We start from the raw sequence: 27,412 nt of genomic DNA on the forward strand, positions 1-27,412 counted from the left end.
AGAAGGCAAAAATCATTCTTATCGACTAATAATCAACTTTGACCAACTACAATTAAACTTGGGTGTGCTTAAATTGATCGAGTCAATTTTGTAATCAAACTCAATTTGATGGAGTTGAAATTTGTGGAAATTGACATCCACTGGAGGCTAATGAAATTGAATATTTGATTGATTGTTTCTGTAAATGAGATATGTTTGCTAAACTTAATTGTTTCATGTTCAAACAGGCGCCTACGGCACGTGTGCATGTGAGCTACTCTGTAAACATTTAACCACCAAGGGTGATGCATCTATGTTGGTTAAGTTTTTGTTGAGTTAAAGTTGAGTATTTCAAAGGATTATCGACTTTCTGGTACCAAAGTTCAACGTAATGAGGTTTTCTTACTTAAATGTGGTTTTAAGTTCTTACATGCAACTTAAATGGAACTTAAATTGGAAGTTTTTTTCACAATATTAAAAGTGCCATTAAAAGATATTACAGGTAGTTACAGGGAACTACTTGTATGTGATCAACTATAGGGGGTCCATGCTCCCAAGAATCGTGCTTAAGGAACATCTTAAACATTTACCCAATCTTCACAAGCTAAAGGATACTAAGCTACATCTGCCAACAATCTAAGTTGATTTTTTTTTTCCTCTAGATAGAATCTGCTATTAAATGTTTTTTTAGCCCAGGATGATAGGGGTTGGTTGAGCCGACTTGGTGGAGGCGGGTCTAGAAAAAGGGGGGAGGAGCTAGTAATTAGGCTGAACCTAGGATTGGTTGATTTTGAATACGAAGTTAACCTACCGTGTAATTAAATGGTGCGTAAGTTATTATGAACAGTTTGTTATTAAAATTTATGCAACGTTTTCATTCATAGCAATCTAATTTAAGGGAAAATATTTATGAGCAAAATATATAATATATATTATACATTTTTTTTAATTTTGCCAAAATATTTGTTTAAAAGAAAGAATAAAAACCTAATAGTCTAATTGGATCTTGAGTAAGTACGTGAACAACAGCAGGAAATGAATCGCCGGAAACCAAAACTTTATATCCGGGGCTGTAAACACAAAGCGACCAGAATCCATTAGCCGGAAGTTTACAATCGTTTACAGCGATTTTTCTGGAAGAAATAAATCTTTTAGGATGCCACTCAGGCGCAGCAGTGTAAGCTTAAATCATTTATGTACTTATAAAGGAGAATTGTTGGCAGCTAAAAATACGATTTCAAAGAAAATATGGCTTTTGTAACTGGAAGTGAGCATTTTCCAAAAGGTTGTTTCACTTTTCTCGCGATTTTCTTGAAAAAAATAGAACAGATAAGACCCCCGTGAGTAGGCTTAGGACATCCTTTGAAGTCTTTGAATGAATTTTACTCAATCTTTCAAGGCGGAAATGGAAGGATAAATCCAATTTAAGTTCGGCAGAAATGATCTAAACCTTACGAGACTCCTAGATTCTATCCGCTATTTGGCCTAACTCTGGCAGAGATAATGGATCAGCACGGCCAGGAAATAATGTGATTTTTATTTTCCAGAGTGCCGGAAATGAGATGGATGGAAAAGTAAATGGAATTACTGAGAACGTGGTATTATCCTCTCGCTTTCTTCCAGAACCTGCAACCTTTTGTTGGGATAAGGATTCAGGTCTTTCCAAGAGAAGGACTTAGAAAGCGAAGGACATCAGGAATATCCTTTGTAAAACTTGCATTTTCCTTAGTTTCAAATTGTTTACCCAAAATTCTATCCAACCTCCGATACACTTCTTTTTTTTTTGTTTTTTATTTGGCATTGACTTTCGCCATACAGCCATCATCGTCTAGGTGCTTATCACTAGAATATCACTCACTCTCCATTCTTACTTATAAATACATTCGCTTCACACATTCATCCCTCTACTATTTACAACTATTTACATACAAACTTTCAACTAATGGATGGATCAGTACTCTACGAGGGTCGTTTGAAAAGTCCGTGCAAAGTCAGAGAGATAGCACTACTGGCGCGTATCGAGGTTATGTTTAGTTAGTAGCATCTCTTGGAAGAACACACACCAAGTTTCAGCCAGATCGGTCTATTTCTTTGTGTTTGGCATTCGTTTGAATCGAGGAAGTCGAGTGATTTTCAAAAAATGGACGAAAAAGAATTTCGTGTGTTGATTAAACACTACTTTATGAAAGGCAAAACGCCTCAGCAGACTAAAGAGAAGCTTGATAAACATTATGGTGACTCTGCACCTTCGATTAGAACAGTTTATAAGTGGTTTCAAAATTTTCGGAGTGGCCATATGGGCACAAGTGACGCTGAACGTTCTGGACGCCCTGTTGAGGTTACTACTCCAGAAACCATTGATAAAATCCATGATATGGTGATGGATGACAGAAGAGTGAAGGTACGTGAGATTGCTAGTGCTGTGGGCATCTCGAATGAACGGGTACATAATATTTTGCATCAACATTTGGACATGACAAAGCTATCCGCAAGATGGGTGCCGCGATTGCTCACGCTTGACCAAAAACGAAATCGTGTGAAGTGTTGCAAGGACGGTTTGCAGCTGTTCCAGAAGAATCCGCAGGACTTTAAGCGTCGTTTCGTCACTGTGGATGAAACATAGATACATCACTACACTCGCAAGGAATAATCCTCATCGACTATCTGGAAAAGGGTAAAACTATTACAGGTGCGTATTATTCATCGTTATTGGACCGTTTGAAAACCGAGCTGCAAGAAAAACGCCCACGATTAACCCACAAAAAAGTCCTTTTCCATCACGACAACGCACCAGCTCACACCTCAGCAGTTGTGGTCGCAAAATTAATGGAAATAGGGTTCCAACTCGTTTCACATCCCCCCTATTCTCCAGACTTGGCTCCCTCGGACTACTATTTGTTCCCCAATATGAAGAAATGGCTGGCGGGAAAAAGATTTTATTCAAACGAGGAGGTGATTGCAGAAACGAATGGCTATTTTTCAGACTTGGACAAATCCTATTATTCGGAAGGGATCAACAAACTAGAGCAGCGTTGGACGAAGTGTATAAGCCTAAAAGGAGACTATGTTGAAAAATAAAAAAGGTTTACCCCAAAAAATTAAGTAGTTCTTATTTTTGCACGGACTTTTCAAACGACCCTCGTATATTCCTGCCATCCTTAAAGCTTAACCGAAATTAAAATCACGTAATCTTTCTCTAATCATTTTCTTGCATTCATTCTACAACTTTTAAATACATTCATATTTCATTGCTAGCTCTGCTATAGACTTAAGCACATATATGTTTGTGGAGAATATTATGTCTTCGTAGCGAAATGGGGCATCTAAATAACTGTATATGTCGTCAAACATTCGTTTCCTTTCTACTATACTTAACGTGGACATATCATTATTACATGTTTGAAATCCTCCTCCTCAATGTACGCAAAGACGAGAGAGAGGACCTTTTATTGATCCTGTGAAGATACGATCCGCACACGGCGTGGTTCGCTCTCAGCCTGCTTATTGTCGTAACAAACCCATTTATTAGTGACAGTTCCCTTAAACCATGGTTGTCTAGGTAACTGACCTGCCGTAGACACTTTGACCCCCAAGAAATATTGGACTATACCCATTTAAAAGGGTTGTGTATACATTATTTTTAATAATTTCCGAACAGCTAGATTGGTTTATAATTCCATTTGATAAAAACAAATTCACTTCCTACTTTGGAAGCAGCTGGGTTTTAATAAGTCGTTAAAACAGCTGACAGAACATCCAGCTGAGCTCCTACATTGCCCGCATCCGTTAATTATAACCAATAACTAGGCTGCAGTTTAGCTCCAATTCTCTTTTTTTAATATTCTATTAAACGTTTGTACTTTTACGCACCCGTAGGGGAACGCATACGGGCATGAGTTCAAATCCCACGCAATACTTTTTTTTTGCTTTCTTTAAACCTATTAAACCATATTAATCGAGTAGATTTTCGATTTTTGTGATTTAACCGGAAGTATCCCGTTATGAGGTTCCATGAGTACGAAAAAAGTGTCAAATTTAGTGAACCGGAAATTCCATTTTACAAAATAGATTTTTCAGTTTCTTTTTACAGTTTTCTGATTGCATCTGCAGATGAACTAAAGCAGAGAATAATAGATACCTGTAACTCGGTTAAAGCCGAATCTATTTCTTTGGCACTAAGGGACGATTGGCAGGAAAGAGCATGTCTATGCATCTCTAATGGTGGAGGCCATTTCGAGCATGATCTGTAATATTAATGAGGAGTAAAATTTATAATAAAATAGTACTTTTCTTCTTATTCAATCAAAAAACCGTTATAATATTATCATTTTGACATTTCTTATAAGAATCATGTTTTCATTCATAACTTCTAAAATATCGCTCACAGAAAAAAACCGTTCGAGTAAATTTTTCTTTAAAAAAATAGAGGAATCTATTTCTTAAATAAAAACCCCACCTCCCCATTTGAAAAAATGAAGTTGGTGCCTGTATCTCGCTTCTGGAAGCACCGAAAAAAATTTACAAATTAAATTTGGATTTCTAACAAAAAACTAAGGGAACACGTATTTTTTAGTTTTTTTTCTAACTATCTTAGTTTCCGAGAAAAAGTCGTTATCTATATAGCTTGGGACACCCTGTATATATTATTATAAGAATAAAATGTGGCACTGAATTTCTTAATTTGTGAAAAATCAGCTGACCCAGAAGTGGCACTTTTCCGAATAGAATTTTCTGTTTTATGAGACTTCCCCCGGCTAAAGGCTCCCATGATTTTATCTAAAATTAACCTAAGTGATTATAAAACATATAAATCCTACAACTTTTACTAGAAACATTTTTCATTTACCGGAAAATTCAATTAAGGATTTCCCAGAGAGAGGGGAAAGGGTAGGTAGATACCTTTTTATAGTGATATTAAATAGGCCAAGTCATACCCAGATTTCATCAAAAGACGACTTTTTCAAAATGAAAATGAAAATTTAATAATTAACTCTACTTAAAGAGATAAGTTGGTTTACTTAGCTTAAAGTGATCCCTAATCTCAGTGAACTTGAATCCTTTCTGCATCTAATCTTTTCTCAAAGTAAGCTCCAAAAATTTTTCTCTATTCAATTTAGGAAATTGAAAAAAAGAGAGAGAGAGAAGTTTCAATTGGATGAAAAACCTTTTTCTTTTCTCTCTTTAATCAAGTTTTCCAAGAGTTTCTGAAATACGAGTACGAAAAGATATGCATAAGCTAGTAAAATCTATTTTTAATCTCTACATTTACTTCTCAATTGATAAAAGAGTATGGGGGCTTAGAATGGCGGAAAGAGCAGTAAGTACATTTTGTAAATTAGATTGCTCCGTGTTAAAATTTTGGTAAGATTCGCCCTTATAACAAACTAAGCACTTAACTTGATTAAATTTGACTTTAAATTAAACAAAAGTTTTATTGTTCTTTGTTATTTATTAAACTTAAAATAAAGATGGGTTAGTTAATCACTAAGATATCTTGGTAAATCCAGAATAATATTAAAAACGAAATAAGAAAAAATTAACTATTGTTTTCTAGTCGCCACGATAGCCGAGCAGTTAGAGGCTAGACCCGCAAAGCTAAGATGTATTGCGGTACTAGGCTATATTCCCCAGTCTGCACCTTTAGTGGTTAATATGAGAAATTTACAGTAAAGTATGTTTGCTAGTCGCCACGGTAGCCGAGCAGTTAGAGGCTAGACCTGTAAAGCTAAGATGTATTGCGGTACTAGTCTGTATTCCCCCGGTCTACAGCTTTAATAGTTAATATGAGAAATTTACAGTAAAGTATGTTTGCTAGTCGCCACGGTAGCCTAGCGGTTAGAGGCTAGACCTGTAAAGCTAAGATGTATTGCGGTACTAGGCTATTTTCCCCAGTCTGCACCTTTAGTGGTTAATATGAGAAATTCACAGTAAAGTATGTTTGCTAGTCCCCACGGTAGCCGAGCAGTTAGAGGCTAGACCTGTAAAGCTAAGATGTATTGCGGTACTAGGCTATATTCCCTGGTCTAAACCTTTAGTGGTTAATATGAGAAATTTACAGTAAAGTATGTTTGCTTGTCGCCACGGTAGCCGAGCAGTTAGAGGCTAGACCTGTAAAGCTAAGATGTATTGCGGTACTAGGCTATTTTCCCCAGTCTGCACCTTTAGTGGTTAATATGAGAAATTCACAGTAAAGTATGTTTGCTAGTCCCCACGGTAGCCGAGCAGTTAGAGGCTAGACCTGTAAAGCTAAGATGTATTGCGGTACTAGGCTATATTCCCCGGTCTATACCTTTAATGGTTAATATGAGAAATTTGCAGTAAAGAGTGTTTGCTAGTCGCCTCCGTCCAGCACACCTAATTTGGGTTATTTGTACGTAAAGCCTGCTGAAAAAAATAGGCTTACTTCACTTATTTTGTTTTATTTTTTGGAGCTATAGCCCCGAATTGCTTCTAAATAAAATGACCAATATCTTGGAATTATTAAACGAGAATTCTAGATTCTTGTTCAGTTACCTTGGCTTCCCTTTCGACATCCACACTAAATTCCCCTAACTCAGAAGGTTCACCGTGATAGCAGGAAGACTGTATGACCGGGGTAGATGAAGGTGGACCAAGTATACCGTTTTTTACATTCTCTTACTCTGCTGCAGTATGTATATTGTAATCGTGTGAATTTTCATTTCTAAGTTTTAAACCGGAAATATATCCTTCTTGAAGTCCCCTAAATCTGAAACTTTTCTTTAAATGCCTCTCCTAATATTGGAAATCCAATAATTTTTCTCTAGTTTTCACAGAAAGTAAAATAAATCAGCCGAAGAACTATTCTAATTATTACTAGACTTATATAATATTGCAGCTAAATTGTTTTAATTACGCAACAGAAACAGCTGATTGGAGGTTGCATACGTAGTTGAGTATTCTGAAGAGGCAGTCAGAGAGTAATGATGTCCATATGGGGCAGAACAGGAAGTAGTTATAAGAAGGTCATGTTAACTGCAAAAATCTATTCAGATAGACTTGAGGCTAGAAGTTCTGCGTCTAACTTTAGAAACGTTAGATAAAATGTGCGCAGTATGACACGTATTTTCCTGTCCAATTGAAGTTGTTGAGATTAAAAGGAAATACAATTTAAAAAAAAAAAAATGTAGCCCTATTTTCTAATTTTGGGGAAATGTAGGAGCAAGTACAATCTCTCCTCCAATCAAAAATAGGATTAGCTGCTATCTCCTAATGTCCACAATTACTGAATACTAGTAACTATAATATGGTAAGGCTATATTGAAGTTGTTCCGCTGATATAATCTCTCATAGCACGCCCATTTCATTGAATCCCTGGCCGGTTTAGGACTTACAGCCATCATCAGAAGTTGATAAATCACTTTTAGCGTAGAGAATTCGACTTTACTCATGTTTCCGTTCTCGTACTACACACGCTGATTCATAGATGAAGTCAAATTCTGTACGCCAAACTGATTAATCAACCTCTGATCATGGAAGTAAGTCCAAAACCAATCAGGGATACAATAAATATGGATGTTATAACATATAAAATCAACTATAGCATATATTTAGTAAAGTTGCACTTCTAATCAACCTATTTACTTCGCAAACTTACGATTATTATACGACTATAGATGACCTATAGTTGACGCAGACCACATAGTTGGTCAGAAGAATGGATTTGTCCATCGCAAATGTTGGACTCAAATGGGTGTGCAAAGATGGCCGATTAAAGGCTTTTGATAGAGCTCAGTGGAGAGGAGCTTTAACTGAGGAAGGCACTGGTCTTTTTTGCAGGACTGTAGCGCCTGTAGGAAGAAGTAGAAGAGGTAGGCCAAGACTGAGATGGCTTGATGACGTTGAAGAGGATTTGAGGAAAGTGGGTGTGCGAAGGTGGAGATTAAAGGCTTTTGATAGAGCTCTGTGAAAAGCCTTGATTGAGGAGGCACTGGTCTTTTTTCAGGACTGTAGTGCCTGTAGGAAGAAGAAGATATGTTGGACTCAATCAAAAAACCACCTCTCTCCAGACTTTAAGTTCCTCTTTTTGAGAAGTAAGAGAAAAAAAAGGGAAAGAAATAAGTTAAGCGGAAAGAGCTAATTTGGGGATGATTCGACATCAGATTACTGAAAACTCGCAAGAGTCTGGAAAAACGATACAGTGTTGCCAGACATTGTAATCAACATTTCCGATTGTGCAAAAACGGGAAAGGGCCAATATTATCTCCCACTATTACCTGATGTAGAATTTTACTTTTGTGACGTTCTAAGGAAAATTTATTACTAGCAGGAAAAGTCGAGTGAATTTTCCCTACACCAGACTTTTTTTTTTAAATCAACCTGTGTGGTACAGGTTCTAGCACTAAAAGATGGAATTAGTTTTTTAAAAAACGTTAATTGTTGGAGGGGGGATAGAGAGTGACTGTGCGAGGGGCGTACAAGAGGTTCATTTGATATCTCGCGCATGTATTTGGCTTCCTCCTCCTTGGGTCAATATTGAGGCTGTACTGTAGATGGCAAGAAACTCCAGTGATTCCATGTGTACAGATGGAGCAGCCTTCAGGAAGTTGTAGAGGTGTAATCAAAGTAGGTAGCGAGGAGTTCCAGTTTTGGTTAAGGCCCCACTGTTTACTCGCGGATATTAAAGTTTAAGTAGAGCCACACTTTTCCGCGGAACTAAATAACATCCGAGTAAGTAAAGTGGAAGTACCACATTACTCGGATGTTATTTTTCACTTTTTCTTTTTTAAGACTTTTTTAAAAAAAACGAATTTTCTTTTAACTGTTTACACTCATGGTGGTCTCAAAACTTTTATTTGAAAGATTTTCCTTTCCCAGATCAATTCGGCACTTCTGGGAGAGAGAAGGATGAGTAGGATTTCCTCTAAAGGACTATTTGGGATGTAATGAATGGGTTTGTGTTCTAAGTATTTTTTTTTTTATCTGTAATCACTTAGAAGACCTTCTTCAATACATCCAACTGAAAGAACTATGTACGTTCTTACAAGAAGCGTAACTTACAAGTGCCCTAACAATCGGACCATAAGACTTTTTCAAGCATACCAGGTGACTGAATTTCATTTTCACAGCCAACAATAAAGCAGTGAATTTCGAATCTGACAGTGGCACAGTTAAATGATAGATACAGTAACTATCACAAGTCACTTTCCCCCTGCTTGTAACTTCTGAAGTGCCGAACTAACACAGAGATAATACAATGGGAACAGTAAAATCAAGTACAGGTAGTCTTCGGGTTACGACGGTCTCGAGTTACGACGTTTCGGGGTTACGACTCCCATTTACAGTACAGTACAGTAAGTACTATGAAAAGCCCGCGAACTACTGTACGTGTTTTGGTGTGCAGTACTGTACAGTAGTTTGAAATTTTTATTACAGTACACTACAGTTTTTTTATTACTGTTTCATTTCATTATTAAACGTACTGTACTCAGTATTTTATATGTGTTTTGTGATAATTATGTAGGGTACTGTGTTAGGATAGGCTAAGTGCTTACTGTACTGTTATTATGGTAATACAGTACTGTACAGTACTGTATATGGTACAGTTTACGTAATATATTGTAAAGGAAGGTTAAAAGTGTGGCTTAAATTCCATATTTCACAAAAATTTCCACAACCGGAAGCACTGCGTCACTAAATTAATCGATTATTTACTTCTTTTCATTAAAAAAAAATTACTTTAACTTTTCCAGAATAATTCTACTGAATAGACTCTTTGGAAAAAGCTCCAGGAAATGAATGCTTGTCCTGCTCAAAATTTAGACCATTTTTTATGTTTTTTACGTCCAGATTTGTCAAAAAACAGGACATAGAATATTTACGTCAGCGGCTAGAGGAGGCTTTTCTCTTAGGAATTTTCCATATATTGGAAAACAGAAATCTACAAATAGTATTTGTAGGATATTATCAATAAATATTACAATTTTTTTTAATTTATAACCTTCCAGAAAAGAGAAAAGTAACCTCAAATGATTTTCCTTTATTACTTGCTAAACGCAAGCAGGAAACCAATTTATTTGTATTAGAAAAACTAGTCTTCTAGGAAAATTTCTTCCTTTATTTGGGGAGTGAAAGATTTCCTGTTCAATTTTATGCTTACGCCAGAGTGCGGAAGTAGAAATAGAAAAGAAATTTATTATTCTGGGACAATTGTCCCCTAAGAATAAATACAGGAACAAATAGAGTTCTTAACAGTTTGGCCTGTGTTTAAAAGAAAATAAATAAATAAATAAGTATTGACAAAAAGTGAAAATAAGAATAACAGCAGAAATTAAGAAAATAAATTAAAACAATTAGAATTTCGGAGGGAGCTGAGTAGAAAGGAGATAACTGAATAGACGGGATTTAAAGATAGATAGGGTAGGAGCATGGCGGACAGATGAAGGTAAGGAGTTCCAGAGAGAGGTAGCACGTATTAGGAAGGACTTGTCAAAGGATGAGGTACGGTGAGAGGGAATATAGAGATCAGATGAGCGAGATCTATTATTACGGGAATGGATCGAGGATTTAAACTTAAAGAGTTGGAGAAATATAGGAAGGCCTTTGAGACTGGATGACTTGAAAAAGGAAAGAAGCCAAAAAATACTGTGCGGCGAAAGACAGGAAAAAGGCCACTTCAACTCATCGTAGCAGTGCGAAATGCGAGAGTCTCTGGGGAATGCTGAAAATAAATCTTATGAAGCAGTTCATGAGTAGCCATTTTAGGAAATTAATTTCCAGTTTTTCAATACGAAAAGTCTATGTTTCGAAATCAGTTTGAAGGTAAATGTTATAAGTAAGTACTTGAAATGTTGAAGGAGTGAAATAGGCTGAAGATTGAGTACTTTTAACTAGACAGGCCCTAAATAACATATGGTTCCCTTCAGAAGGGCCCAAACTGGAATGTTCAGATAAGAACTAACATACAGCTGGACTATGGAACAAGGGAAAGGGCTCTATGATGACTGCAGGGAAAGCTTTTGCAGCAGAACAGTGGCCAGTCCAACAACGGGTGGAGGGGAGGTGTATTAGAGAGTCTCCTGGTTGCCTCTCTCCTACTCCCCCAACTGGAAGATATAGCCTCGCCCATTTTCGTCATACCCTTATGCAGTGCTTGCCAACAACATAACGCGCGCATACATCAAAGCAGTTGGCGGGGGGCCGGGCGCTTACACTCTGTCCAAAAAGCCTCCTGTTAAACTGAGGGAGGAGGTATATGTCATAAATCAAAAGAGATTTTTGGGGGGTTGAACAGTCTGGCCAACCTAAAATACATACTCGTATAGTTTTGCACGTATTAATATGGCTTCTGTTGGTACGACTGGGCGCTGACACTTTACCCAATATATTCATTGCCAAAGTGCAGCATTTAAGCGAGACATCGAATTCGTATTTTATATTCTCTATTTTTGGGTTACGGTGAACTACTTTTTTCAACTACTTTTTCGTACTATAATTACCTGAAAACTGGATATTTCCGGCGCCTACTAAATAAATTTTTTTTTTCCGTAAAAGCAGTAACTAAGAGAAAATAAACTAAAGGAATAATAATTAAATAGTGTAGATTAATTTGGCAGAGTAAAGTATCGAAAGACACAACCCCATTTTTTTTTTTAGAGCTCCAGAAACTCGTACCAAGTAAATAGTACCCCCAGTTTGAAAAACAGACGACAGTTGGAGCACAGAAGTAGGCGGATGTGGAATAGACTAAGAGACAAACCGTGAATACAAATGGGTGGCCACGGTAAAACTGGTTATCCATTTGCCAAAAGCTTCCAGTCGGCTGGAAATGGGAGATGGTGGAACTACAACTCCCTCTGGACCATGTTTTTCATTCACTTCTCTTCTTCCCCTTCCATCTAACCCCGCGGGGGGGGAGACGGGATTCACTCCTTTAATAGTAATTCCTCTGGATCATTTACTGTTTATAAAAGATAAAACTAACACTCTGCCTAGGTTATCTAGTAAAGAGATCATCCCAGACTCCTAGAATTCGATTTCCTTCTTTAAACTAGGACACCACCTTCCTGGGAATTAAATTCCATCTTCCTCCTCTCAGTAAATCCAAATACGATAGCAGTGTCAACTATCTACAACTTCACCACCTTTAGTTATTAATAAGACTTAGTTGAGTTGAGATTCAGAGAAACTAGAGACGACGCCAATTTAATTGATGCTACAACCGAAATGACATCTTTAGTTACAAGTTTTGATTGAACTTTATAATCCCAACGTCATAGTTACCAAGTAAATTTATAGGTTAGCTTTTGGTGTTTCAAGTTGGTTTGTTGTGAAAGTTACTGAGAGATTATTTCAGCAATAAAACACCTTAAAAGTAAGAACTTCAAGTACCATATTAAGTCAATAATTCTGAATTTAATTATAATTTGAGTTGGATCTTATTAATATTAGAACACTTTTTTGGGAGCTGATTGTGTGTTCAAAACCTGCTTTACAGATTTGATAGTAATATTAATTCGAATCAAGGGAAGGGATTAGCTATGGGGTTAGCGTACTGGACTCCCACGCGGAGGTCCCGGGTTCGAATCCAGCTGCTGACCCTTAGATTTTCTCTTCCTAGGAGCTTCTTACAGCTCACTGTCCGGGGATGGACAGTGTTGTCTTTAACAAGAGAACACTGTCCGGAAGCCGGCAGTGCATTGAAAAAAGCTCTGGGCGCCAATAACCATAGATGTTGACGCGCCTTAATTTACAAAAAAAAATCGAATGAAATGTATTAAATGATTCGTATTTAAATATTATTAAAACTAAATTCTTTAATAATCAAATTAAGTACTCTTAGCAGGACTTAAAAGTCAATCATTTTGAGGAATTACGATTCTGCCATGCTCGCGAATCTCTTAGTCGGTCAAGCAATGAACGCCACTGGAGGACTAGTCTAATTCCTGTTCTTATCAAAGTGTAAGAATCTACAGTAACCCTTAAATACAAAAAAAAACAAGGCTAAGCAGGACTCGCAGCTCCCCACAGGAAGTGTTCAAACAAAATAACCCTGTCCATAAAAGAGGACAAAACAAAATCTCACTTTTTGCGTCCAGAAAAACTGTTTTTAAGAGGAGCAGGTCCAAAATAAATACTTGGGGGGGTTATGAAGACTTGTCCTGCCGCAGCCAGGGATTGTGGTAATCCTTAATCTTTCTACTCCCCGTTCTACTTGCAAGCAGTATCCCCGTTGAGCTTAGGTTAGAGTGGTTAGAATGTGTGCAACCCAGGAGAATTAGGGAAGTGGTATCCTGCACTAGGGTATGGTTATAACCATCTAATGGCTACAGAATCCCCTTGAGAGTGTAGTTTCCCAGGGCCGGAGAAGTTTTTAACCCACTTCCCAATCTTTAATTTAAGGCTGGAAAGATTATTCCTGGACTACTGCGCTTCTCTATCTCTTCCTAGAACTCTACTAGAGTGTCTGGGCATACATATTTAGAATATTCTCGCTTCAGAATATTTAGGAACAGCAAAGATGGCATTGGCTAAAGGAAGTACTTACCCCTTACTTCCTGAAATACGTATTTTATTAATGTTTTTTTTTTTAATTTTACAAATTTCAAATTTAAAGAAAATGTAACTGTGTTGTGGTAAGAAAAGTCTTTAGGTTCTTGACAGAGTGACAGCGAAAAACCGTCATTTCCGGCGAGAAATCTCAAATCTAGAAGATCGCTGGACTTCCTCTTCTACAGCAGAGCAATAAGTATAAGTGAAACTGTTAACACCATGAATAACTAAGTCTTATTCAGTTAAATAGTAGGATGGAGCAGCTAAAGATCTGAATTTACAGACTCCCTCAATAAGAACAGCTCCAGATCTTACGCAGAACTATCCCCCATATCCCTGGAATTGTTATACACTTCTTTCACAAAGTCAGATATCCTATTGTCACGGTTTAATGCCTTTCCTTTGTTCCTTCAGTCTGTGTTCTTTTCTCTTTTAAAACGCATTTATTGACATTTTTATTTATCAGTTTCTTTGTCAACTACTGCCGATCTTTAAGGATCTTTCCCACCAAAACCTAAGCCCTAATTGATTCACTCGCCAATTCAATTTTTTTTATTGCCTTCTTGGTGAAGACTGTAACTTGTTGGAAGAAAAGTGGCTGATAACGATGCAATCGATGGATCGCGATATGAAACCTTTGGCACATGGAGATTAGAAAATAACTCTGCCCTCACAAAAAGCTGAGTTTCCTCTAAGTAGACCTACTAAGGGGTAGACGTCTAGAACGCCTGGAGATCAGAACAAACCCCAAGGTCTACATTTAATCGTACTGTTTCCGTTTAGAGAGGACCTAAAGTCGATTTTGCGACCAAGAGTGTACTTACAATTTAACCAGATATTACGATTTCCTCAAACTGGTTTTTATTTACCAGCTTAACCTCTCTTCCGGTCTAGTTCCCATTCAATAAGTACTACAAAAACCCTGCATGAAGCATGCCCAGCGAGCGTGCTTTATTTAAGATAACGAAGCTTAACACTTAAAGCTTACTTAAATATATTTTTCTTCCTTCATTTTTATTTATTTATTTATTTGTAATGCACTATCCTCTTTTCTCTGGATTATCAAACCGGCTGTGATATCTACGCCTAGAAAAAGGTTAGCAACACTGTGTTGACACAGTAAGCAGAGAGGAGTGGGGACCGACTGTTAGAACAAGATTACGATAAGAACTTTATATCCATTCGGTACGCCTTCAGAGAGGTCTTCAACCTCTCTCCTCACGAAAGAAACATAGTTATGCTTAAGTTCGATAAAAGTTGTTTACATAGTTTTATGATTTAAAGAACGGAAATAGTACAGGAAAATGCTCCTAACTTGTAGATTTTCTATTTCTACTTTATTTTAAAAATAATAATGTTGTTACTCCTCTTTAAATTTTCTAAACTAGACGATGATTAGAACCTAGTTCTTTTCACTTTAAGTTAACAAATTTTCGGTATCTTGCAGTATCTTTTTTAAACATAATTTTCACCGGAAATAACAAGTTTTATGCCGGAAAAAAACTTAATTTTGAGTCACCATAAGCGGAAATTGGAGACTGCTCAAAGTTGATATCGCGAATGATGATTGATTATGGTTAACGTTGAATATCAGCAGCGTATAATCGATTTCCACACGTAAGGCTATCGATTTCTTCTCTATTTTATTTTAACTATTTAATTTTTTGTTTAAATAAAGTTTAAACTTAATTTTGTACTAAACATAATAAATTTATATTTAGCCTGTACAATAAAGCTTTAACTTGGATATGACAACTTTATTTTCTAATTAGGATCGAGATTAAGTAACAGATTGTGCATGACGTACGACGTTAAATAAATGTCTCTATTCCTTGGGGGGGGGGGGGGTGGCAAGGCGGAAATTAGATTGTACGGGTAACAATTATCGCATGATTCTTTTTTGTAGTTATTCAGTCTGTAATTTGTAAACGGAAGGAAATATCCGCAAAGAATAAATATTAAAGGCTCTTAGGTTAATTAATGCGTACATGACGTCAAATCTAGATTAGAAGTTTGAGCTGGGTAAACATGGTAATTAGGAGTGGAGTTAGGCAAAAAGGGGATATTTAATTTGAGGGCTAAAGTTGTAGAGAGAGACAGAGAGAGAGAGAGACTGTTGCAGTGAAGTTCCAACTGGAGGGGTGTCTGGAATGAAAGTAATTTCCTCTTATTTGAAAGGAATGAAGGGAAAGAAATATTTTGTTGTAGATTAACACTTAGGATGGTATTGACTTTGTTTTTTTGAAAAGGGAAAACAGAAAAGAAGGTCTACCCACAAAAAACTGGGATAAGAGAAAGAGTTGGATCGGGATATTATCCCTTATCTTCCAGGCTTCTTCCGAGCACGACTTTATGGATACCCATTTCTTTTGCTAACTTTGGGTAATCATATCAGCTGGGAGCTTCAGAGGAGACAGAGAAAGTGAAAGAATTAGTTAGAATTATCATTGGTGTTAATGGAAATGGATAGACAATCCACAGAAGTGAATAACATCTTGGAGTCCAAGTTATTTGCATAGTTCAGTCATGTGTTGAGTAAGATATCCGAATATCTTAGGCTGGAAACATAGTGGAGCGGCGATGATAGTTGCTTCAAATCAGAGAGAGCAACGAGCAAAGAGTCGCATGCAGATAGTGACGAGTTTAGTCGCGTTCTCCTTTTGACAAAACAAGTTGGAGGAACTATTTTTATATGAAAATTCTTCGTTGAAACTTTGGTATTTGCAGCAGCTTAGTAGTAGAAGCTGCAGTGTGCATGATAATAAATAAGTCTAGAAATGAACTTGGTGAATTCCATCACATTGTACCAACAACTTCGGGAGCATCCTGGCAAGTTTCATGCATATTTTCGAATGTCTGTTTCAACATTTAATTACATACTAACCAGTGTTAGAAGGCATTGTAATCAAGAATAGAACGAATTTCAATGTTAACCCCATTAATCCTGTCCCATTTCTTATCCAACACAAATCGGTTGTGATGTAGAAGATCCTTCTGGTCCCGCAGAGGTTCCTTTAAAAAAACTACACCAATAAATGCAGCAATATCCATTTTAACCTTTGAAAATTGAGGCGCGATAAGAGCGAAGAAATTTAAACATGTCACAACACGTTGCTCTACTCTCTCTCTTGGTAGCGTTGCTCTATCTTCGCTTTGCTCCCCACTATGCGCGGTCCCGTATGTTAACTTGTGTTGTTTTCGCCGCCTTGCTCGCCGCTCCACCATGTTTCCAGCCCTTAAAGTGATTACATAAGTAATTAACAATGAAGTTTTCAAAAAACATCGCAGTAAAATGACTCAGTAGTAAAACTCCAGAATAAGGACTTGTCTGGCTAAGGATGTTACTTCTCTGGAAGGAAAAACCAAGGCCTGAGGAGCTTTACCCGGGCAGTCGCTCTCCAGAATTAAGAGTCTGATTAAAAGGACGGGTCTGGAGAGTGAGCTGTAGAATGGGGAAAGCTACAATAGATCCTTAAAATCCAGAATTTTAGCAGATCATTTAAATCTCATGAATTTTATGTAAGGATTTAGGAAGATATTAAGCAAGGACTGTTTTTCAATCCGCAGAAAAGCTATTAAGAGAATTTTCCTAGAAACAAGTTTTAGATCTAAGATGTGCACAATAGATATGTCAAATTTTAAGGAAATTGGTAACACTCTTGACCAAGCTAAGATAAATAAAGCGGAACTTCCGGAATGAGAAATTTGGGCCGCTTATTTGTCCTTTAATCCCTAATTTCCGGTTAAAACACTTTTTTTCTTTTTCTTGATTTACCACTTTTTACTATTTATGTGTGGATGATGAATTGATACGTCAAAATAAACTGGCGAATAGTTTGGTGAATCTGCAGAATTCAACAGGACTTTGACGTCACACTTTAGACAGAGTGAGGGAGAGATTGTTAATTAAGGTCCTTTAACTGTTTTAACAGGCTTCCAGGACCTGTTGGTTCATTTAAGGGTAAGGGTGTGAGGTTGGTTATCCTTCCAATTCTCATCCAGCTCAATGTACACAGTTTCTCTACCGTTTGCTAGTTGATCCTGGTATGGTGAATGTTTAATTACAGACTTACTTTTTTCTCCTTAGGGGTTACTTCCTCTTAAGAGAAAGTATTGAGAGGCTGTGCCACAGATTTATTTTGATTTTGAGTTAAGACCAGAAATATCCGTTTTGAGGTCCCTGAAAAATCGTAGATGGCAGGATGTTCGAGGTATTCCTGGTCCATTCTTCCGTTTTGGTTGGACGACCAACTAAATCTCCATTCATCCCATTACTTTTCCCACTTTTAGATAAATTATCCCAAAGTAAGTTTTATTTAAAAAAAAAAAAAAAAAAATACTGCTTACACTTGTTTAAAGCACACTTCCCCAATTTCTGGCAGGATAGCTACGAGGACTTGACAGGGATGCAGAAAAAAAGTGTGGCACATGCGCTGTAGCAGACTGGGTGCATGTTGTAGGTGCGTATGTACGTGAACAGCATAGCACTCATCTTTAATGAATGCCTGCAGCATCCCAGCACAACAACATCACATCCTAGAGCTTGTTACGCACATACTCGCGGAAATTTCTCACACAGCCCCCCCCCGATTATCCACTGACAGAGAGTCCTGCCCCCCCCATTACAGTAAAGTGGTCCAATTCTCCATAAATTATTCTCTTTTAGATTATTTATTTTTTTTTTACGAAATACACAAACGACATGGCCATTCTTACAGAAAATTTGAAGAATATTCTTCTAGTTCTGAGGTCGCCAAAGTGGTCTATATAGGACCCCCGAGGGGTCTATTTAACAAAAGTAGGGGTCGATATGTGCCAGGGGGGGGGTCGAAGGAAAAACAATTTCGAACCCAATGTAGCGGATCCTTGCAAAGATCGCTCTTGTTCGCCTCTTTAATATGGAAACACACCTCGTGTCAATTGCTTGTACGGCTGTTGCCATAGCTGTATTTATTAAAAGAAAACGGGCACAGAGAAAGAAAACGCGAATGCGGGTTACACGATGACAACGACTGGTCTCAATATCAGTGAGAATATCACTGGAAGTGAGAATTTTCCGAAAGGTTGTTTCACTTTTCTCGCGATTTTCTTGAAAAATTAGAACAGATAAGACCCCCGTGAGTAGGCTTAGGACATCCTTTGAAGTCTTTGAATGAATTTTACTCAATCTTTCAAGGCGGAAATGGAAGGATAAACCCAATTTAAGTTCGGCAGAAATGATCTAAACCTTACGAGACTTCTAGATTCTATCCGCTATTTGGCCTAACTCTAGCAGAGATAATGGATCAGCACGGCCAGGAAATAATGTGATTTTAATTTTCCAGAGTGCCGGAAATGAGATGGATGGAAAAGTAAATGGAATTACTGAGAACTCGTATTATCCTCTCGCTCTCTTCCAGAATCTGCAACCTTTTGTTGGGATAAGGATTCAGGTCTTTCCAGGAGAAGGACTTAGAAAGCGAAGGACATCAGGAATATCCTTTGTAAAACTTGCATTTTCCTTAGTTTCAAATTGTTTACCCAAAATTCTATCCAACCTCCGATACACTTCTTTTTTTTTTTCTTTTGCTTTTTATTTGGCATTGACTTTCGCCATACAGCCATCATCGTCTAGGTGCTTATCACTCACTCCATTCTTACTTATAAATACATTCGCTTCACACATTCATCCCTCTACTATATACAACTATTTACATACAAACTTTCAACTAATGGATGGATCAGTACTCTACGAGGGTCGTTTGAAAAGTCCGTGCAAAGTCAGAGAGATAGCACTACTGGCGCGTATCGAGGTTATGTTTAGTTAGTAGCATCTCTTGGAAGAACACACACCAAGTTTCAGCCAGATCGGTCTATTTCTTTGCGTTTGGCATTCGTTTGAATCGAGGAAGTCGAGTGATTTTGAAAAAATGGACGAAAAAGAATTGCGTGTTTTGATTAAACACTACTTTATGAAAGGCAAAACGCCTCAGCAGACTAAAGAGAAGCTTGATAAACATTATGGTGATTCTGCACCTTCGATTAGAACAGTTTATAAGTGGTTTCAAAATTTTTGGAGTGGCCATATGGGCACAAGTGACGCTGAACGTTCTGGACGCCCTGATGAGGTTACTACTCCAGAAATCATTCATAAAATCCATGATATGGTGATGGATGACAGAAGAGTGAAGGCGCGTGACATTGCTAGTACTGTGGGCATCTCGAATGAACGGGTACATAATATTTTGCATCAACATTTGGACATGACAAAGCTATCCGCAAGATGGGTGCCGCGATTGCTCACGCTTGACAAAAAACGAAATCGTGTGAAGTGTTGCAAGGACGGTTTGCAGCTGTTCCAGAAGAATCCGCAGGACTTTAAGCGTCGTTTCGTCACTGTGGATGAAACATAGATACATCACTCGCAAGGAATAATCCTCATCGACTATCTGGAAAAGGGTAAAACTATTACAGGTGCGTATTATTCATCGTTATTGGACCGTTTGAAAAACCGAGCTGCAAGAAAAACGCCCACGATTAGCCCACAAAAAAGTCCTTTTCCATCACGACAACGCACCAGCTCACACCTCAGCAGTTGTGGTCGCAAAATTAATGGAAATAGGGTTCCAACTCGTTTCACATCCCCCCCTATTCTCCAGACTTGGCTCCCTCGGACTACTATTTGTTCCCCAATATGAAGAAATGGCTGGCGGGAAAAAAAGATTTTATTCAAACGAGGAGGTGATTGCAGAAACGAATAGCTATTTTTCAGACTTGGACAAATCCTATTATTCGGAAGGGATCAACCAACTAGAGCAGCGTTGGACGAAGTGTATAAGCCTATAAGGAGACTATGTTGAAAAATAAAAAAGGTTTACCCCAAAAAATTAAGTAGTTTTTATTTTTGCACGGACTTTTCAAACGACCCTCGTATATAGGGGGTTCATGATCAAAAAACGTTTGGCCGACCCCTGTATCTAGTTGAACGTAAATAATTATCTAGGGTTCAAAAATGATTCAAGTAAATTCCTTAACTCTCAGTTAAGTAACCTTAATTGAGGTTTTCCCAAATAAGAATTGTAGGAATTCTTGTAAGCAACTAGGATACCAAGTTTAAAAAATTTGCAAAAGCTGTTTTCTAAAGAAAAGAAAAAATGAAAAGATTCACTTCCGGTTGGCAGATTTTTTTTGGGGGGGGGGACTTCAGGGAGCCCAATACGGGTACTTCCGGTGAATCACAATCGCATAGTTCCTCTTTTAATGAACACAAAAGTTGGTTAATTCATTTTTTGCTTTCCCCATCCATCTTTATTCTCCATTTTTCCTTGCTGAGAATTAATTGCACGTAAAAAAAGATACAAAATAATGACAATAGAAAGCTTGGAATGCGGTGAGCTGGAACACGATTGAAACCAAAGTTCTTCATTAGAAGAACGAAGATGAAGATCTAATTGACTCGAGAAGTACTTTGCGAAGGATTCGTAGGCAGAAGTCTTTGAGAGCACAGGATCTGTGTTGGCTAGGATTCCCTAATGTGTCCCACTTCCTCTTAAGATAGAGAGTGGTATTTCTAAAAAAAAAAGCAAACAAAGCCTTCAATAAGTTAATCGAAAGATCATGTTAATAATAATTTAATGAGCCAGCGTTGTTGAGTAATCAGCTGCGGTGAGTGATATTGCGTTAAACAATCGAACAGTATAATCGAACAGATGTTATTAAACAAGGTGCTGGAGGTATGTATTGGACAAACAAACCTCGTACGGTCTACAAACATGCTTACTCCGCTATATATGTACACCCATAGTGGCTAATCAATTATATCGGATGAAAGCACAAAACCATACATGATGTTCGGGTTAATAATCCAACAGAATTTAATTATCTAACACATCCGGGAGAATATCGTATAATTAAATATATTAGAAATAAAAATTATTACCATTTATCTATTTTTACTGAAAACTATTTACATAAATTATGGTATAATGGAATATAAATAAGACCCTGATCAATTAATTTTATTTGTTCAACAGGTTACACGTATGCAGTATTCTTACAGCTTTCCGGTTGGTCTGCCACATACCGGAACTTGGCGTCAATAACTTGCGTAAAAATAAAAAAAAGACTGGTGTGAACAAATAAAGTATTCTCTGAGTTATATGATACTTTACAGTCTGCCTGCTCAGCTTTAAATGATAATAAAAATAATAAAAAAATCCCTTAGAATACTCGTATATCTGTAAATAAAAGTAAGGCATTCCAGACGGAGTATAGGATAACAATATTTGATTGCACTGGAAGATGCCATGCTACACTTAGAAGAGTCTAGGATCGAATCTCAAGGTAATGCGATTTACTTTTTTCTTTTTTTTTTCTTTCTTTTTATTAATTCTTTTGTTTTTCAGCCTCCCTCCACGAAAAATATTGTCTTACTGCAAAAGGTAGAAATGTAAAAATAGAAAATAAGTAAAGAAAACAGTAAAGGCAGAATATTGTAAACACATACGAGAGCCTTCTTCAATAAACACGACATATTTAGGAGAACGCGACGCTTAATACAGGGAAATGAAAACTTTTAGTAAGTATAAGTTGGCATCCTTGCGAAGATTTTCAGTCAGGCTGATCGATTAATATTTACGTAAACATAACCTTTTAAGGTTTTAGTTACAATGGGCGGTGTGTCCGCTTGAAGAAAATGTACTTTACCAAGTACAGCGTTTTCTGTGATCAGATTTTTTTTACTTTCAGGAAGTCTATAACCGTCAGAAATGTTCTCTCGGATCAACAAACATTTATGGCAGTAGTTGCATGAATCAGCAGGAAGTTTAACGGGTGGCCGCAAAAGCGGAAGTGACGGTAAAAGACAGTATCAAGATCGGCGTTGCCATTTGGAGGAGCAGCGTACTATCAACAATCTGTATATACTATTCGGGCATGAATTAGAAGTAAAGTCAAGCCCGCGTTGATGAGAAAATGAGCGGGATGGCAGAGGAAAGGCGTATTTCGTCTTTAAGACAACGGTCGACCTCATCGAGGCACAACTGAGCTGGAAACTGTAGGAAAAGTGGGCTGGAAGCTCCTCCTACCTCATTCTTCCCTTTTACAGCCCTGGAACTTGCCCCTTTTTGATATTCATATGTTTGGTCCGATGAAAGAAGCTTCAAGTTCAACGGCAACGTAAAGTAAAGGTACAAAATGGTAAAAGGTAAAGTAAAAAGTACAAAATGGGCTTCAAGATCCCAAGGTAAAGAGTTCTTCGGTGAGGAGATAAGATGATGATGGGGAATTACGTGAAAAATTATCTTGATTTAACGAATCATGTTTTGATGGACAACTGCCCATCTGATTACTGAATGACCCTCGTATTTATCGCTGCATACTGCGTTGCATTAACAGAAACCCTTTAGAGAAGGTGCTGAGTGCTGACAAGTAATCGGCACTAGACGAAGTGAAAACAAAGAACGAAAATGTTCTCTGTATCGAGAAAACACGATTCGGATGTTGGCAGAGAACTGGGAAAAAAAATTAATAGGCTTCAAGCACCTAGATCCTAAAAATAAGGACACTCCTTAAAGTAAAAATTAATAATAATACAAATATAATAAAATAATAAATCTACATACCTCTAAGTATCTGATACAGGAAGACTTTGATGTGATCCGAAGACAGATGCTGAGGGGAGACAATGATCTTATGCAGGTCACTTTGCAGCAATTCAGTTATCACGTATCTGAGATGTTTAAAGTTAAGGAAAAAAATCTTCGCTTTTATTTTGGAGAAAAATTAAAAAAATTATTTATTAAAATAATAAAAAACAATGATAAGAGCAGCAATAATTAATAAAGATGCAAAAAAAAAAGAATCATTAATTTTAAAAAGAGGTGAAACGGAGATGAATTTTCTTCTTTCTTTTATTCCCTTTTCGAGATCGTGTTTACCGCTGAGAAAAGCGAGGTTGGTAAACACCTGATGCCGTTGTTCAAATTGAATCACTTCCTGTAATCAACTGGGATGTTAGAAATAAATAAATCTGGACACTGAATTTCCTCTTAACGCTATTTATGTGATTTAATTTTCTTCAAACACAGAATTTGTACTTATAAAAGTGTGAATGACTCACACGACTTCCTCTTACTACTCAAAAGTTCTAACTCAAACATTTTCTGTAAACATCGAACGATATTTGAGTCGATATTTTTGATTCTTATCTCTTTATATGGAATCAATCAAAACTATTAGGATTTACCGTTAATTAGAAAGTTGATTTTTTGTAATAACTAATTAAAATTTAGTTGAAAATTCAGTGAAGACGTGTGCGAGATAATTTCAAAATACGGTAAATATCAGGTATTCGGTAAAGTAGTACATTCACTTCCGGTAGACTTTTTTATCGAAAGATTATTTTGGCGTTCTCAGTTGGTAGAAAGTTTAACTTCCTGTGATTTCGTTTTTGAGTTATGAATAATCATAGAGAGATAGGATGACTTATCACAGAAAGAGAGAGAGAGAGAGAGGGTGTTATTACAGAGAGAGAGAGAGGGTAAGCTATCACAGAGGGAGAGAGGATGACTTATCACAGAGGAAGAGAGAGGGTGACTTATCACAGAGGAAGAGAGAGGGTGACTTATCACAGAGAGAGAGAGAGAGAAAGAAAGAAAGAAAGAAAGAAACTTTTATTTTGTCCTGGGACAATATCCCTTAAGGACAACAAACAAAATTTAAATTACAAAATTAATTACAATAAGTTCTCTATAAGTAAAAGCAATATAAAAGTAAAATTATTATAACAAAAATTACATTGAAATGCACTTAATTAATAGATATAAAACTAAATAATAAACTCTCTAATGAGAAGCGTCTTCTATGAAGGACCGCATTAAGAAATCATACAATGCATTTTTAAATGAAGCTATTGTACTTTTATGAATTAATGTAAGAGGTAAAGAATTCCAGAAAAGAGAAGATTGCACAAGAAATGAATTTTTATAGGTAACTGTTCGATATGGAGAAATATAAAATTTGAAATTAGCAGTTCTGGTATTTTTTAAATCTAATTGGGCCTTCCTAATAAACAGATTAAATAAATATTCAGGACGTTTATTTTTTAGAAGCATAAACAGAAACCTTCCCAATAAATACTTCCTTCTATACTTGACATTCAACCAATTAAGAAAAATAAAATGAGGAGTAATATGCTCATCTCTTCTTACATTTAGAATAAAACGAACACAGGAATTTATTGACCTTTGTAATTTTATGTTCAATTCAGCTGTTAAATCATTGTACACTAGCGAACAGTAATCTAAATGCGGCAATATAAGTGTAGTAATCAGCTGTTTTCTTAGCGAAATAGGCAGAATATTCCTATTGTATTTAAGCTGGCACAAAGTTTTAGAAATTTTGTTAGATATGTCACCAACATGATTATTCCATGATAGAGTACTAGTAATAGTGACACCCAAACATTTAGCAGAATCTACATAAGGAATAGAAGCCTGATCTATTGTTATTTTTGAAATAGAACTCATATCAATATCGTTGACAGGGGAGGGATTAGCTATGTGGTTAGCGTACTCGATTCCCACGCGGAGGTCCCGGGTTCGAATCCAGCTGCTAACCCTTAGATTTTCTCTTCCTAGGAGCTTCTTACAGCTCACTGTCCGGTGATGGACAGTGTTGTCTGTAACGAGAGAACACTGTCCGGAGGTCGGCAGTGCACTGAAAAAAGCTCCGAGCGCTAATAACCTCAGCTGTTGATGCGCTAAAAAAAAAAAAAAAAAAAAAAAAAAAAAAAAAAAAAATATCGTTGACATATCTAGCACTTCCAACAATCATGGCTTTGGTTTTGGAAACATTAAACTCAATACAATTTTGTTTCACCCATTCATTAATTGAATAAACATCGGAATTGACTTGGGCTATACCCTGTTCTAATTCAGACAATGGGCAATGAAGGTATATCTGTAAATCATCTGCATATAGACTATATTTGCAATGCTTGATAGATGATGAGATATCATTGATATACAGAGAGAACAGAAGAGGACCTAGAACAGAACCTTGGGGTACACCCGAATAAACTGGTTCCCATGATGAATAATCTCCATGCCCAGAGACAACGGACTGTTTTCTATTACACAAATATGATTGAAACCATCTAAGAGTTGCATCAGAAAATTCCAATAATTTTAATTTTTTTAGAAGAAGAGTGTGATTAACTGATTCAAAAGCCTTTGTAAAATCAAACAACTCTAAAATGGTTAACATGCGCTTATCAATAGCAAAACGAATATCGTCTGTAACTTTTAGTAACACACTCTGTGTACTGTGACACTCACGATAACCGGATTGAAACGGATCCATGAGATTATTATTTTCCAAGTATTCCTTAAGCTGATGGCATACCATTCTTTCCAAAGGCTTAGAAACAGCAGACAGCAATGAAATAGGACGCAGATCTTTTAGTGAGGATAGAAAGAGAGAGCGTTAGAGAGAGCTATCACAGAGAGAGAGAGGATGACTTATCACAGAGGAGGGAGAGAGGAGAGAGAGAGAGTGACTTATCACATAGAGAGAGAGACCAATTTATAAAAACCAAATTGCTGTAACTCAGAGACGACCGTAAAACGAATATTTCCGGCGAAAATCAGGACGATAACAATAATTTCTCTTACTGTAGTAAAACTAACAGGAAGTGAATATAGTTTTGATTCGTAACGTGGAAACCATGAGAGAAAGCGTCACGTCACAGCTCTGTAGTCACGAGAAAAGAAATCGTACAAATTCTATCACCAGTTTTTCTTGACAAGAAAACAAAGCGAAAAATTGTTTAGAAATTAAATGAAAAATTACTAAAATAGGGTTTGAAACAACTGCGTCGAAGCAGAACTCTACATGTCAAATATAAGGTATATGTAATATGTAAGAGGTACGCATGGAGGTCTTTGACCCTACTTTACATAAACTAGAATACAAACCCTCATACACTGCATACATACATAACCTTTAACCTGTTCTGGGGCCTTTGAGGTTGAATAAATAAGGTGGTAAAAAAAGATCCAAGGAAGCTAAGTATTAAAAATTCAATCTACACTGAAGTAAAAGAGTACATGTGGAGCCTTCGAAATCCACAAGAAATGTCCAGATCCATGGAGAAACATGTTGCTGAACAATTTCCTAGCTAAACGGGACACCCATTGCTGGATATATAATGGAAAAAAATTTTTAATTGAATTCCACCACGGAATTATGTAACGGAGTTTATCAAGTACATATTACGGGAAAAACTGACATTCCTGGAAGTTGGAGGAAAAAAAGAGGAGATTTCGCTGAAAATTGAATCGATTTCTACCAGAAACCTGAAACATGGAAAAGTAGAAGGAGGTATTATGTAACAGCCAATAACAGGATCACGCCTGGCCGTCGCGTGAGAATTTACTCTGGTATAATTCTGTTATCCTGTTTCCTCTCTCTCAGTTCCTCTCTTTTCCAAAGCCTAGCAAAGGAGTCTTCAGTCATTTTGTAAACTCGCAACTGTTTACAAAATGGTCAAACTAAATGGTAAACAACCAAACACAACACTTTAGTATTTAAATTATATTCCCTTTACTCAATATTCTTACGTAGAGGTGTTTAACAAGTAGGTGGCCCCCTCCACTGTCATTGTCTATTTAGGTAATAAATTTCTATTTTTACGTACAAAAAAAGAAAAAAAGAAAAAGAACTTAACAAAATCAATTAACACTGAATAATTAGAATTAACTTTTTTCTTTTTTTTTTGTACAACTTAAAGATTATGTGACTTTATTTCAGATGAATGTTAAGTTGCAGTTGTTTATGCTACGTGTTCAGCTTTTTCAAAAATGATTATAAAACAACAGTAGTTGGCACCTATTCTGTGGGCGAACCATGCAAATAGTTTCAATTTAGATGTTATTCCGCTTTT

The 27,412-nt window shown here is 36.8% G+C and overlaps 1 protein-coding gene across 2 annotated transcripts in view; it reads right to left on the reverse strand.

The window, feature by feature from the left end:
- Nucleotides 1–27,412, reverse strand: part of nmo (serine/threonine-protein kinase nemo) — a 283,418-nt gene that overhangs the window by 27,021 nt on the left and 228,985 nt on the right. For both annotated transcript variants that reach the window (XR_012458383.1, XM_074127876.1), the window contains exon 4: nucleotides 23,091–23,197. Coding sequence is in view for 1 of the 2 variants with exons in the window: in XM_074127876.1 (XP_073983977.1) it covers nucleotides 23,091–23,197 (107 nt within the window). In the remaining variant the exon portion in view is untranslated. The remainder of the gene's footprint in view (nucleotides 1–23,090; nucleotides 23,198–27,412) is intronic.

Source organism: Rhodnius prolixus, unplaced genomic scaffold (assembly GCF_049639745.1).
Source record: "Rhodnius prolixus isolate KJV_2025 unplaced genomic scaffold, Rpr scaffold_9, whole genome shotgun sequence".
In the NCBI taxonomy this organism is placed as follows: domain Eukaryota; kingdom Metazoa; phylum Arthropoda; class Insecta; order Hemiptera; family Reduviidae; genus Rhodnius; species Rhodnius prolixus.